At 39.5% G+C, this 14,972-nt stretch overlaps 1 protein-coding gene and 1 long non-coding RNA gene across 4 annotated transcripts in view; one reads left to right on the forward strand and one right to left on the reverse strand.

Moving 5' to 3' along the window:
- The window catches only part of LOC145456345 (uncharacterized), a 126,389-nt gene extending 118,043 nt beyond the window's left edge, over positions 1 to 8,346 (reverse strand). Inside the window, exon 1 of the long non-coding RNA XR_013920582.1 lies at positions 8,067 to 8,346. This is a non-coding gene — a long non-coding RNA (uncharacterized LOC145456345). The remainder of the gene's footprint in view (positions 1 to 8,066) is intronic.
- LOC145455943 (uncharacterized) overlaps positions 1 to 14,972 on the forward strand; it is a 36,015-nt gene that overhangs the window by 3,607 nt on the left and 17,436 nt on the right. For all 3 annotated transcript variants that reach the window (XM_080333992.1, XM_080333977.1, XM_080333985.1), the window contains exons 3-4: positions 12,370 to 12,523; positions 13,974 to 14,138. In XM_080333992.1, coding sequence (XP_080190118.1) covers positions 12,370 to 12,523; positions 13,974 to 14,138 — 319 coding nt within the window. The remainder of the gene's footprint in view (positions 1 to 12,369; positions 12,524 to 13,973; positions 14,139 to 14,972) is intronic.

Raw genomic sequence — 14,972 nt, forward strand, 5'->3', positions numbered from 1 at the left:
ATCAAAATGATACCGTAAACCGGGGTAACATTGGACAATTCTCAGCAATTCCGCTTTGTATCTTGGAAATGCTAGGGTGTAGGGGAGGCAAGTTTTGTGTTTTTTGGGTTCATGGAGCAAAGATTAGAATTAACTAATCCAAAATCTTCATATTCATAAATAAGTACCTTATTTTTGTAAATTATCCGTGTCCAAAGTTACCCCTGCATGTGGGGTAACTTTGGACAGTGTAGTTTTCTGTATGCCTTTACACTCTATTGTTTATGAAACCCCGTAAATTAGGCTTATTTGGTAAGAGTTGATGAGAGCAGTGACTAAAAATGAAACAAAATAGTATATGTCTGGCCTATTGCATGATTTTCAAATAATCCCCCTCAAACCCCCCCCCCCCCCCAAAAAAAAAAAAATTAGGTAGTTTATGAAGGCTAATGCCCCCTTATTCATCTCTTATCTCAATTTTCCATCATGCCTTCTCCAATTGGGACTTATAAATAACATATGGTGACAAGGGGTATCCCAATGGCGGTGTCAGCAATCGACAGCAAACATTAAGCATGTTAGCATGATTTATTACCGATTTCAAATATATTTGTTCTTGAAAAGATACATTTTCCCTTTCCTATGTCCTCTGATGGATATGTTTGTCGTAATTTACGATAACCCATATTCAGCAGGCGCATCTTTAGGAGTATGTGATAAGTTTTTCAAGTAGCTTACACCCGATTATAATCTCTCAGCTCATTGCCTACCCATTTTTTCGTATTTTGGCAAACTCTTAATTTATTAACCTTCTTAATCCATTTTAAGAAGCCATCAGGCCGGTCATAAGGAATATAGTTGACGATACACTTTGACACAGATGAAGCAACCACTTTCCAGAGTTCTAAATATCACATTTTTCACTGTCCAAAGTTGCCCTGTTCTGATAAAATTTGACGGGGTAACTTTGGACATCACATTTTCTTGTATTGATCTAAGGGTGAGCCCACTAAGATTTTTGCCATGGATTAAGACTACTTAGAGGTATCTGCTGCCAAGTTTTGAATCTATGAATCACATGCTATCTATGTTTGGTTGTAAGAAGTTTATTGGCCATAAATTTTGAGGAAATTGGCCCCCTCCATTAATTTATCAATGTTGGGTCAAGTTTATCTGGTAGTGAAATGAATCCACCTTTTATAGAGACTACTTGTAGTACTGTTGCCTCATGAAAAAGAATTGGACATCCAGCGATAACCCTTTTCCATCAATAACCATTTAAATCTTTTACTGCTTAGTGTCCAAAGTTACCCTTAAGTCCAAAGTTACCCCGGTTTACGGTAGCGTATATTGATAAATCACAGTTTTACGATCACAAGATCCAGTGATCCAGGAAAATTGACATAGTATATCTTCTATAATGTTCAACATGTGTTGGCAGTCTGGACGTAGAATTGGAGTATTTGAATGGTACCGTTGAACGTTAATGAGGTGTTTACAGCTTTATCCTGTTCCCAATGCATTAGTTACAATGTCAACAGCTACAGCTGGGCCTTCTTATGTAACTAACAGTCAAGTTTTTGGTTGCTCACTTATTTCCCCTACTTATCTGACCTTGTTTGCCGCCTAATTATGCGAATTTCTGTTCAACCCAACTGATAAAATGTAAAATTTCCACCAAGAAATTAGTAGATTGTTAATGGTGATTGCTTAAGCCAGGGGTCGCCAACTCAAAACAGGTCGCGGGCCACTTTTCAAATTTCCTACAGGCTGCATAGACTAACAACCATGTTTTTTAAACTTTACGTCAGTGTGCTCTCTAACATTGGTGACGGGCATAGTTACCACAATAGAAATAATATCTTATTAACGAAATACAAATGCAACAAAAAATATTATTCTCATCACTTTCATTCTATTTTTAACCATAAGCGGCACACGATACCTGACAACACTTTTCAGCGACTAAAGAATCGATATTGGGGTTAGCTAGACACGATACTTGCTGGAAAGCAATCTCCCGGTAAAGTTTGATCTCGTGGGGAAGCCCCAAGTCGTTTTCAAAGCGACTTGGTCCTGTTGTTATCTGGGCCATTGCTCGTCAAGTCAATGCCCCCATTCATATGAGGTAAATCTCCCTCCACGGGGTGCTGCTACTATAGCTGACGCCGTATCAGCTAGTAAGGAATAGTGATGTTAGGCACAAGAGAATAGCTTGTTTTGAACAGTGTTCAACAACAACAACAATTAATCAATTTTGGTATTTTAAAATGCTTTACTTGGCGTTCTTTCGAAATCTCCAATCAAGTCGCGGGCCACAAAATATGACCACGAGAGCCGCATGCGGCCCGTGGGTCGCGTGTTCGTGACCCCTGGCTTAAGCACTATAAAGACACTGTTTATCAAACACGAACTACTAATGTTTTATCTACAAACCGAGCATGAACTTACATACATTGAATGCTTCGAAGTATAGGCCTACAGGGCGCATTAGTTTGTCACAAAATCTTTAGGGGCTCACCAAACCGAAAAAGTTTCAAGAGCACTGATCTAGAGAGTGTAACCGCTATGGAACTCTGACCTCCTAACACAAGACAGTTCATGAAGATGCACAGGGATGTCTCAAGACCCATCTAGATATCTTTGCTACCGTAAACCGGGGTAACTTTGGACAATTTTCAGCAATTCCGCTTTGTAACTTGGAAATGCTAGGGTGTAGGGGAAGCAAGTTTTGTGTTTTTCAGGGGTCATGGTGCAAAGATTAGAATTACCTAATCCAAAATCTTCATGGTCATAAATACGTACCTTATTTTTGTAAATTTTCCGTGTCCAAAGTTAGCCCTGCATGTGGGGTAACTTTGGACAATGTAGTTTTTTGTATGCCTTTATGCTCCATTGTTTATGAAACCTCATAAATGAAGCTTATTTGGTAAGAGTTGATGAGAGCAGTGGCTAAAACTGGAACAAAATAGTATATGTCTGGCCTATTGTATGATTTTTACCTAATCCCCCCCCCAAAAAAAATAAAAAATAAATTAGGTTGCGTATGAATGCTAATGCCCCCTTACTCATCTCTTATCTCAATTTTCCCTCGTGCCTTTCCTAATTGGGATATTTGGTGATAAGGGGTATCCCACTGGCAGTGTCAGCAATCGACAGCAAACATTAAGCATGTTACCGTGATTTATTGCCGATTTCAAATATATTACTGTTCTTTAAAATATACACTTTCCCTTTCCCATGTCCTCTGATGGATATATTTGTCGTAATTTACGATTCAGCAGGCGCATCTTTAGTAGTATGTGATAAGTTTTTGAAGTAGCTTACACTCAATTACAATCTCTCAGTTCATAGCCAAATGGCTAACTCTTAATTTATTAACGTTCTCATTCCATTTTAAAAATCCACCAGGCCGGTAATAAGGAATATAGTTGACGATACACTTTGACACAGATGAAGCAGCCACTTTTCAGAGCTCTAAATATCACATTTTCCACTGTCCAAAGTTACCCCGTTCTGATCAAATTTGAGGGGGTAACTTTGGACATCACATCTTCTTGTATTGATTCAAGGGTGAGCCCACTGAGATTTTTGCCATGGATTAAGACTACTTAGAGGTATCTGCTGCCAAGTTTTGAATCTATGAATCACTTGCTATCTATGTTTGGTTGTAAGAAGTATAATGACCATTAATTTTGATGAAATTGACCCCCGCCATTAATTATCAATGTTGGGTCAAGTTTATCTGGTAGTGAAATGAATCCACCTTTAATTGAGACTACTTGTGGTTCTGTTGCCTCATGAAAAAGAATTTGACATCCAGCGGCAACCCTTTTCCATCAATAACCATTTAAATCTTTTACTGCTTAGTATCCAAAGTTACCCTTAAGTCCAAGGTTACCCCGGTTTACGGTATTGCATTATACAATTAGATGTCTATATTATTCCAAAAAATGACTAATGATATCCTAAGCCTAGCTATTGAAGATATGAAAGTGTCAAGCAGGAAATTTAGCCTACCAAATGATGTCCATAGTGTCTGTGTTCACACTGTAAATGATTATTATTTTGATGTCCTGTAATTCTACCTTTGCACCTATTGTCTTAGACATATATCTTAGGGATGGTGTGAACGTCAGGTTCACGTTCGCGTTCTGTGTGTGAACCTCAGAAATTTAGAGGTTCACGTTCACAAACAAACCTTGGTAGGTTCTGCACTGTGAACATTTTTCATATATAACGCAGTTTTCACTTCATTATAACGTCTTAGGTTAAAAGCTATTGCATTTCAACTGCGGGCCACTCTATGCATGGCGCTGGCAGCCTATAAAAATCAACACTAAACGATCATGCACCTTGACAATCTCAAAATTTTCGGCTGTGAGCTTGACCAGCAATCACACAACAGTCATACACTACAGACTTACATGTAGGCAGTCAGCGAATGATGCTTATTGAACCAATCAATGAAATTGATATCGTCTGATGTAAAAGTTCTAGCAGGTGTAGGGGGTTAATCTGGACTTCATATGTTTATTGTATCATAAAATCCAAATTCGTGCGGTTGGTGTTTTGGCTACTGCTGTATAACTTGTTAATGGAGTAATATCGGTAGTAAGAATTGAAACCCATTTCACACTCTACTCAATATCAACTTAGCAATACTCAGACGCTGAATACATTGTCTGCTCTGGCTAAGACCGGGCGTAAGCTTACATTCCCGTGCAAGTAGGCCTACTCGACAAAATTGTTGGCAAAGCGACAGAAGATATTGATTTCATGGTCTGATCATTATATTATTTGATTGCCCCAGTTGATACATCTGCCGACGTTTAAAAAGTTAATAAGTACTTCAGCATTGTGACATTATGTGGCTTTAGTCGTTTACTGGGCATCGTGTACAATCTGTACATTAATATAGGCTATCACTTCACCTAAATGTAGGATTGGAATTAGCAATATGACGCCACGTGACGTCATGAGGTTCACGTTCGCGTTCACACAGAACCTTTCAAAAAGGTTCACGTTCACACGAACCTGAACCTTTCAGAGGTTCACACCATCCCTAATATATATGAGTATAATTTCAATTACTAGCCCAGTGTTTCTCAACCCCGAGTCCGCGGACTCATTTGAGTCCGCGGAAGGTCCTGGGTGAGTCCGTGAACCCAGGAATTTTAAGTAACTTAATTTGCACACACGTTGACAGATTGTCAAACTTGTATTTCCTCGTGTTTTTCAATGAAAAGACGCCATTCTCATGGTGAATTTATTATTTTAGGTAATTTTATATCGACAAAACCTTACGAAACGATCATGGATCCTAATTTAGGGGTGTAAGGACTTAGTTTTAGATTGAAAAGTCGAAAATCCACGGAAACGTCAAAATCTTCAACGTTTTCTTCCACTTCGGATATGATTTCGAAACATGTAATTGACAGACCTACGGGGCTCGTTCACTTTCGGACCAAAGTCATTGCAGCCTTACGGAGAAAATAGCTTTTTGGTCCGAAAGTGAATGAGCCCCGTTCTGGTCCGGTTTCGTCAAATTCCGATTTGAGATTAGGCTGCATGATTCGCAAAATACTTATTTTGAAATGTTAGTAACCTTAATAGCTTTCATAAAAAATGCATAGATACCTCAAATATGTGACTGGCGGCATTCAACTTGAATAGTGCTTTCGGAACAATATTCATTGCAGTAGAATTTATTACCTCGGTGACTTTTCGGGGAATTAAGGGCACCATAAAAAGGATAAAGAGTTTGTATACAATCTTTAAACATTCCAATAATATATTCAGCTGATCGTCTGTGTAGCGTCTTCTGAGTATTGTATAATTTGATTCTCTATTATCCCGTTGTTATGACTACCGCAGTACCGGTACAGCTGACTTTGGCCAGCTACTGTTCCTTTTTATCATTGCATTGTAACGTCAAATTTTGCCAACATGGATTTCGTTTGAATCTCTTTCTATATGCTTCTTATTGTGCCGATAAGGGGCATACGAAATCCCTGCAAGTTAATAAATTATACTGCAGTGAATGTAGTTTTGAAAGCAATATTAGAGATACCCCAATAAGCGATGTTTGGCCACGTATATTTCAAACGCAAGAACAACGAAATAGCACCACTACAAATTGATCAGCATTCCAAGCATTATTGCTTCTCCTGAGATTTTCTGTGTCTTGGGCAAACCAGTTGGTTGCAAGTATCACAGGCAAAACGGGTATGCTTTGCACATCTGTCGCATCATCCTGGTTTGATACCAATCACGCCTGGTATAAAACCCCTATTATGGCCAACTGGAATTTTTCAAAATGCCCTACATTTATGTTCGAGGTAGCCTATTGCTAAAATTGTCATAAGCAACTCTATCACGGTCATAAACTCTACAATTTTGGTCGGATTGACTTGAATTTAGTAGGAATGGACTCGTAATTTAATGCTGCGTATTCACTATTCACAATTCACATACCGAATATGCCAGGTATAAACCCCTGGGACAGCTCTTTCTACACACGTATGCAGGACCGTAACTGCCGTACCCCAAACCCCCATAATTTAGGGGGAAGCTCGAAGGGGGGCCAAAACTATTCGTGAATTAACATAAATTATAGGGTATTTTTTGAAAACTTATGCAACTTTTTAGAAAAATAATATCATTATATCATTTTCCGAAACGCCTCACTCAGCTCGGCCGATAAATCTGAATGCATGAGCAGGGATAGCATAAAAAATTTACAGCTATATATATGCAATTCCCGATCATGTTGACCGATTCAATCATGAATTAGGGAATATTTTCGCGCTTCGCGCGGTTTATTCGAAATAAAGCGATCAAATGAACGGTACAAAAATTTAGCTGAGCAGTAGCGTTAAAAGGTATCGGAAGGGGGGTCTGGGTGTAAAGCCCGCCAGAAGTTAGGTTTATCTCCCTGTGGGGCCCAGGACCAACGTTTTGTTATTGAGGGGGGCTGACGAAGTGCTGTTACGGTCCTGCACGTAGGCACAATGCACAGGTTTCCGGCGGGATATACGCTGAGTGCTGGTAATTGATTATGGCGACTTGTTCACTTACAGACTATTTCGAAAATGACAAATCGTAGGGACATGTGCTAATCACAGAAACAATCTATAGTTGTCTATTATAAGTAGAACTCGAGATGTGGACTGCATTACTGAACAGTTGCTTGAATTGCAAAGCCGACAGACAGATGTGGAAAGACAGGTTTACGAAAGCTTCCTTGACTCAATTTTAGCCAAATGTGCAGACGATGGAGCATAATCTCTCAGATCTTTGCTAGCAAGCTGCAACAGCTCTTTTGCTATTTCCGACCACATCACCTACCTGTGTGAATCTGGCTTTTCAACTCTGACGATGAGCAAAAGAAGTTTAGCAATAGACTTCAACCGGAAGATGACATCAGATGTAGGCCTACATTGACAAACACAATTCCGGAATTCAATAGCCTTGTCAAGCGAGATCAAAGACAAGGCTCCCATTGAGCGTGGGTTGAGTGAAAAACAGTGCTTGTCTTTTTGTTGATACCGTATTACACTCTCTTGGATAGAAATAAAAAATAAACTGTTTTTCGGTAATATATAGCTTGAGTCCGCGGATATACTGGCGAGCTTGAGATGAGTCCGCGGGTCAAAAAGGTTGAGAACCACTGGCCTAGAGCTACAATTCCGGTATCAGAGTGTCTAACTCTAAAAGTTACATCGATTGCACGCAATAACTTTTCCCTGGCTATTGTACTTAGAGAGATATTGGCATACTTTGACATTTTGGGGGGTATGAAATTGACCAAGATTTCTCTATGTTCCCGAAGGCCTAGAACAGTGTTTCTCAACCCCGAGTCCGCGGACTCATTTGAGTCCGCGGAAGGTCCTGGGTGAGTCCGCGAACCCAGGAATTTCAAGTAACTTAATTGGCACACACGTTGACAGATTGTCAAACTTGTATTTCCTCGTGTTTTTCAATGAAAAGACGCCATTCTCATGGTGAATTTATTATTTTAGGTAATTTTATATCGACAAAACCTTACGAAACGATCATGGATCCTAATTTAGGGGTGTACGGACTTAGGGTGGAGCCCAATTCTTCTCCTCAACTGAGTACTGCTTAAATGCGAATCTCCACTCAACTAAAAATCGATTGGTACTCAGCGTTGAGTGCGCGCCAATTCTCTCTGCTCAGTTAAGTATCGATCTCCAGACGTCGTTTTCCGAGATAGCGTTGCCAGATTTTTTTTCGCCGTCGGCCGGACACGCGTGAATGATTTTGTCATGACGACAGGACGCTGTTGTCGCTATTTCGTCACTGACCTACAAAGTAGACGCAGATCTCACTGATTTATCTCAATGCAATGAAAATTCTCAGCTGATCCACACTCTTTGAAGATGACACAATAGAAATATATAAATCATTGAAGATACCCGGAACGTTCCTATGCCCCACAGAAGTATATTTTTGCAGACGTTACAAACCCGTTCGAAATTTATGAAGATAAGTTTCACAGCAGGCGAACACGTAAGTGCAGGCCTGAAAGAACGAAAGAATGCATATATATCGTGAAAACAAATTGAAAAATCAACATATTTTCAGAATTTCTTTCTATTTCTCTTTGAACCATTCACTTTTCCCCTCTATTATTCAACTTCCCGAAATACCCAGACCCACCCGACATTTTCTCTCTTAAATATTCAGTATTTTTTGTTTCCAATAGCTTATTGCTGCTATCGTCTAATTGGCTTGAAGATATAGTGACTCCATCCCAACACTGATATTGCTATGCAGGAACTCTATCAGCTGATCTAGGTTCTTGCTAGGGGTCTGTTCAAGATGCTTTATTGTCTATTTAATTGTGGGAAGAGCATGAGTAATATTAATAATAATCGTTAAGTTGTATTTTTCATCTGAAAAAGTCACACACAATGTAGAATGCGGCAAGACACAATGCGATGTAGTGAACAGGTTTGAGGATATCGAACGACACGCAGTTGCAGTCATTTTTTATACTGACATCCACCTCGGCCTAAGTGCCCGATGTCACAGTTCTTTTCGATGTTGATCTTTTTGAAGCCGCGGCCCTTTTTAGTTCTTTCCATTCGTTGTGAGTGCTTTCTTTCGTCGGGTCGGTTTCTGTGCTTTTTTGTCGCCGTAAGAACGGCGACGGCGGGGGATGCTAGCGCATTGAGACTACAGAAGTTACCATTCCGGTATACCGAGATGCCGTACGACAAGAAGTCGAAAGGGTACGGAAGATAATTACAAATACAATTATAAATACAACATCCGTATACAAGCGCCACTGATATCATTCGCTCAGCAGAACCTCACATCACGTAATAGTGCGCCTACGACAATACCGGTACTCCGGTATTTGGCGGGTGTTGTCTGCAGTTGGCCGCTCGACCGTGAAAATTGACACTTAAGTCTGGTGGTGCGCTGACTTAGATTTGAGTGCCGATCCGGACGCATTTGAGTGTGAGTATACTTTTTGGCGCGAGTTGAGTAATGAAATCGTTGCTGAGTAGAGAATCGCCACTCAGCAGAGAAATTGGGCTCCACCCTTAGTTTTAGATTGAAAAGTCGAAAATCCACGGAAACGTCAAAATCTTCAACGTTTTCTTCCACTTCGGATATGATTTCGAAACATGTAATTGACAGACCTACGGGGCTCGTTCACTTTCGGACCAAAGTCATTGCAGCCTTACGGAGAAAATAGCTTTTTGGTCCGAAAGTGAATGAGCCCCGTTCTGGTCCGGTTTCGTCAAATTCCGATTTGAGATTAGGCTGCATGATTCGCAAAATACTTATTTTGAAATGTTAGTAACCTTAATAGCTTTCATAAAAAATGCATAGATACCTCAAATATGTGACTGGCGGCATTCAACTTGAATAGTGCTTTCGGAACAATATTCATTGCAGTAGAATTTATTACCTCGGTGACTTTTCGGGGAATTAAGGGCACCATAAAAAGGATAAAGAGTTTGTATACAATCTTTAAACATTCCAATAATATATTCAGCTGATCGTCTGTGTAGCGTCTTCTGAGTATTGAATAATTTGATTCTCTATTATCCCGTTGTTATGACTACCGCAGTACCGGTACAGCTGACTTTGGCCAGCTACTGTTCCTTTTTATCATTGCATTGTAACGTCAAATTTTGCCAACATGGATTTCGTTTGAATCTCTTTCTATATGCTTCTTATTGTGCCGATAAGGGGCATACGAAATCCCTGCAAGTTAATAAATTATACTGCAGTGAATGTAGTTTTGAAAGCAATATTAGAGATACCCCAATAAGCGATGTTTGGCCACGTATATTTCAAACGCAAGAACAACGAAATAGCACCACTACAAATTGATCAGCATTCCAAGCATTATTGCTTCTCCTGAGATTTTCTGTGTCTTGGGCAAACCAGTTGGTTGCAAGTATCACAGGCAAAACGGGTATGCTTTGCACATCTGTCGCATCATCCTGGTTTGATACCAATCACGCCTGGTATAAAACCCCTATTATGGCCAACTGGAATTTTTCAAAATGCCCTACATTTATGTTCGAGGTAGCCTATTGCTAAAATTGTCATAAGCAACTCTATCACGGTCATAAACTCTACAATTTTGGTCGGATTGACTTGAATTTAGTAGGAATGGACTCGTAATTTAATGCTGCGTATTCACTATTCACAATTCACATACCGAATATGCCAGGTATAAACCCCTGGGACAGCTCTTTCTACACACGTATGCAGGACCGTAACTGCCGTACCCCAAACCCCCATAATTTAGGGGGGAGCTCGAAGGGGGGCCAAAACTATTCGTGAATTAACATAAATTATAGGGTATTTTTTGAAAACTTATGCAACTTTTTAGAAAAATAATATCATTATATCATTTTCCGAAACGCCTCACTCAGCTCGGCCGATAAATCTGAATGCATGAGCAGGGATAGCATAAAAAATTTACAGCTATATATATGCAATTCCCGATCATGTTGACCGATTCAATCATGAATTAGGGAATATTTTCGCGCTTCGCGCGGTTTATTCGAAATAAATCGATCAAATGAACGGTACAAAAATTTAGCTGAGCAGTAGCGTTAAAAGGTATCGGAAGGGGGGTCCGGGTGTAAAGCCCGCCAGAAGTTAGGTTTATCGCCCTGTGGGGCCCAGGACCAACGTTTTGTTATTGAGGGGGGCTGACGAAGTGCTGTTACGGTCCTGCACGTAGGCACAATGCACAGGTTTCCGGCGGGATATACGCTGAGTGCTGGAAATTGATTATGGCGACTTGTTCACTTACAGACTATTTCGAAAATGACAAATCGTAGGGACATGTGCTAATCACAGAAACAATCTATAGTTGTCTATTATAAGTAGAACTCGAGATGTGGACTGCATTACTGAACAGTTGCTTGAATTGCAAAGCCGACAGACAGATGTGGAAAGACAGGTTTACGAAAGCTTCCTTGACTCAATTTTAGCCAAATGTGCAGACGATGGAGCATAATCTCTCAGATCTTTGCTAGCAAGCTGCAACAGCTCTTTTGCTATTTCCGACCACATCACCTACCTGTGTGAATCTGGCTTTTCAACTCTGACGATGAGCAAAAGAAGTTTAGCAATAGACTTCAACCGGAAGATGACATCAGATGTAGGCCTACATTGACAAACACAATTCCGGAATTCAATAGCCTTGTCAAGCGAGATCAAAGACAAGGCTCCCATTGAGCGTGGGTTGAGTGAAAAACAGTGCTTGTCTTTTTGTTGATACCGTATTACACTCTCTTGGATAGAAATAAAAAATAAACTGTTTTTCGGTAATATATAGCTTGAGTCCGCGGATATACTGGCGAGCTTGAGATGAGTCCGCGGGTCAAAAAGGTTGAGAACCACTGTACTAGCCTATTGATTTGCAGCCTACCTATTGTTTGCTCGTACTGATGATTTATAGATTCTGATAACATTTGTCTTGTAAATGAATAATAATAATCATTACCCATAACAAGAAATCATATCATGCAGTGGTATACCGTACTACTACACTACTTAGTATGCCATGTTGGTGATATTTGAGAATGCTAGAGAAATTCGCAATGCTGGTAATCGCCTTATGAGCAACTGTTTTTAAATCAATGAAATTTCTTTTTTCATTCTATGGAAGTATTTGTGTGCGGTCTCTATAAAAATGGTGTTATATGTCGAAATGTTATACACATTGAAATTTTGCCGCGAGCAGTATCGAAGAAAATAGGTTGTCTTCGCCTCTGTGACTTTTAGCTGTGTTGCAGCTTATTCTGTGCCCAGGGGCATGAAATTAGTCATATTCTCTTGAAACGAAACTATATATTTCATTGATTAGTTTTCAATGTATTTTAGGCCATTGCTATCGTCTGGAGAATTTTATGGCAACGGACAAATATCTGCTTCTCATTACGCATTAGCAACGGCTTATGACAGGGTATCCAAGAAGCTGGCCGAAGCTGAGAAGCGAAATCTGCAACTCAGGCAAGAAGCTAGCCTGAGAGATCCAGTAAGTTTTGCAATGTGCCAATTTGAGTCGACATTGGTGTGCCATTTGCTAATCTTTTAAGCTTTGTTGTTGAAGTACCATGCTATGTCAGTTAGAGAGTATGTTATCTTGTCAGTGGCCAGTTCAATCTAACATATGATACTGTTTACTGAGTTAGTTTACCTGTTGTCATTTCAAGTTTAGGTTTCTCTATGTGGTGGTTTGTTGGTTATTATTTGAGCAAATCTAGTATTTATTATGCACGCACATTGATATTTGTTTCCTGAATCATTGCAAGGCGCAATACACTCAATACAGTATGACAAGCATGTAATATGTATCTATAGCAGTAGTGCCATTTCTACATTATAAATTACTGCTCCAATGGTATTCAATCTGGTGATTGAGGCTTTTATTATATAATGGGGAATGAAATATCTATATCAGTGTACTGTTGCAGGGCTGAGTCATCATCTTTTTCTTGACTGTTTATTGAAATACTCACTTGACTAAGTGATGTCCATATTATTGCATGACTTTTCGTTTCATAAGGACGAGGTAGATCACAGTATTCGATCAGATTAGCTGGTTTTCAATTATAGAGCGGAATTTGATATCCTGTAAGTTAACATATTTCTCAATTCATGACAAAATCCAATCAGGTGTGGGTACTACTGATGCTGAAGATATACTAGTCCTTGGCTGCATCCCTATGTCTCATTTCTGACATATTGGTTTCACCCATATGTAGCTGTCTCTAATGTATGACTTTTATGCAGTAAGTCAGTGTGGCATCGGTATTCACCACCATGAAGCACAATTGTTGTAAGCCAGTTACCGTAATTTGATCATGTACAGAGATTACTTTTGATAGCAATTGAGCAAAGGACAACAGAGCTGGCTCTGAACCGGTTTCACGACTAGGCTTGTGATGCCAAAAAGTCACTGGTAACTCTCAAGTCTCATTTCAAACTAACTTATTTACACTGATGATACATTGCAATGATACGCTGCATATGAGAGAATGACATGTGTTGATTTCTATGGAATTGTTGCTTAATATTACTGGCTTGTGGCTTTGTATTTATTGCATTGGTGTATTGTAGTGACACAAAATCAATCGCCAAATACCGACTGCCGGTAGGCATTGATACTTGATACCTTCACTATGTCGTGCGTTTGATTACATTATCATAACGGTGATGTGATTTTCACTTGCGGCCGTCTGGCAGAAGGTTGCAAGCCGTCATTTTCAGTAAGCATCGAAAACGCTCATTGCACTGTCAGTACTATGTTGACTTGGTGCTAAGGCATGCGTCTTGTTGTCAGTTTGAGATTACATTTGTGTGGAATGCTGGAGCTTTATGACCCAGGTTCGGTGGTGTCAGACTGTCTACTAAGGGAATGTTATAGATTTGGCATATCACCTTATAGTATGACTGGTTGTAATACTATTTCATTCAATTTCTAGTCGTATTCACCAAGAATGTCCTCTTCTCAAGCAAGCTACGCGTTACCATCAAATCTACAGGACAGTGTCAACCAAGCCTGGGAAGCTTACAATGAAAAGTGCAAGGAATGTCAGCAGTTACGGGAAGAGCTGAAGGAAGTAAAACACCGAGTAAACAACAGTACTGTAAGTCATCTTTCACAGTTTTGATCCGAGGAATTGATTTTCAATAAACTCCCAGTGGTGGCTGTACTGAGGTTTCAGTTTCAGATGAGATGAAAAATCACATGTATAGATTATTATCTCGCCAGTTTATCAACTAAATAATGATGCAGTTGGTTATGTGACAAAGCTGAAATGATACCACAAATGTTGACACCTATTGAAACAGTCTCTATGCTCCAGTTTGGTTTTATTACAATTATGCATCATTGCATTGTTTCTGTCTGTTAAAATATTGAAATTATTTGCTTTCTGGACTGTATTTTTCTACGCAATTCGCATATTAATGAAACCTAGCATGATTTGGGATCAGGTGTAGCCTACCTATAAAGATTTGAGTTCTATGTATGTCATTCCACCAATTCAGTGATTACATTTGTCAATTTTTGGTTGTTTTTGGTAGTCTTTCCCGGGAGAATTATTAATAAGTCGAGATCAAAGCCATGTAGGCCTACTGGTGCAGTGCCAAACATATTTGTATAAATTTTTCCGAGTTTATTATTCTTCAGTGTCTTGTGATGTTCATGGTTAGACGATTTCATCAGTGACGTTTTATGTGTAATACGATTGTTGATATTGATCTACAAAGTTTTTCCAATTCTCTACTAGTTGCTGACGATTACTCCTGATTAGTGTCAGCCGAAAATATTTGGGTTCATTTCAAGGTGTTCTGCGGATTTTACTTCAATGATGTTGTCAATTCAAATAGCCGTTATTTCCCTGAGCCTAAATGTTTTGCGTTTCATTGCCATTATTGATCTATTCCGGCAGGTTCAAATCATTCTTGGACCATTCTTC

Source organism: Botryllus schlosseri, chromosome 2, assembly GCF_051294905.1.
Source record: "Botryllus schlosseri isolate E-star chromosome 2, Bs_hap1, whole genome shotgun sequence".
NCBI classification, from domain to species: Eukaryota; Metazoa; Chordata; class Ascidiacea; order Stolidobranchia; family Styelidae; genus Botryllus; species Botryllus schlosseri.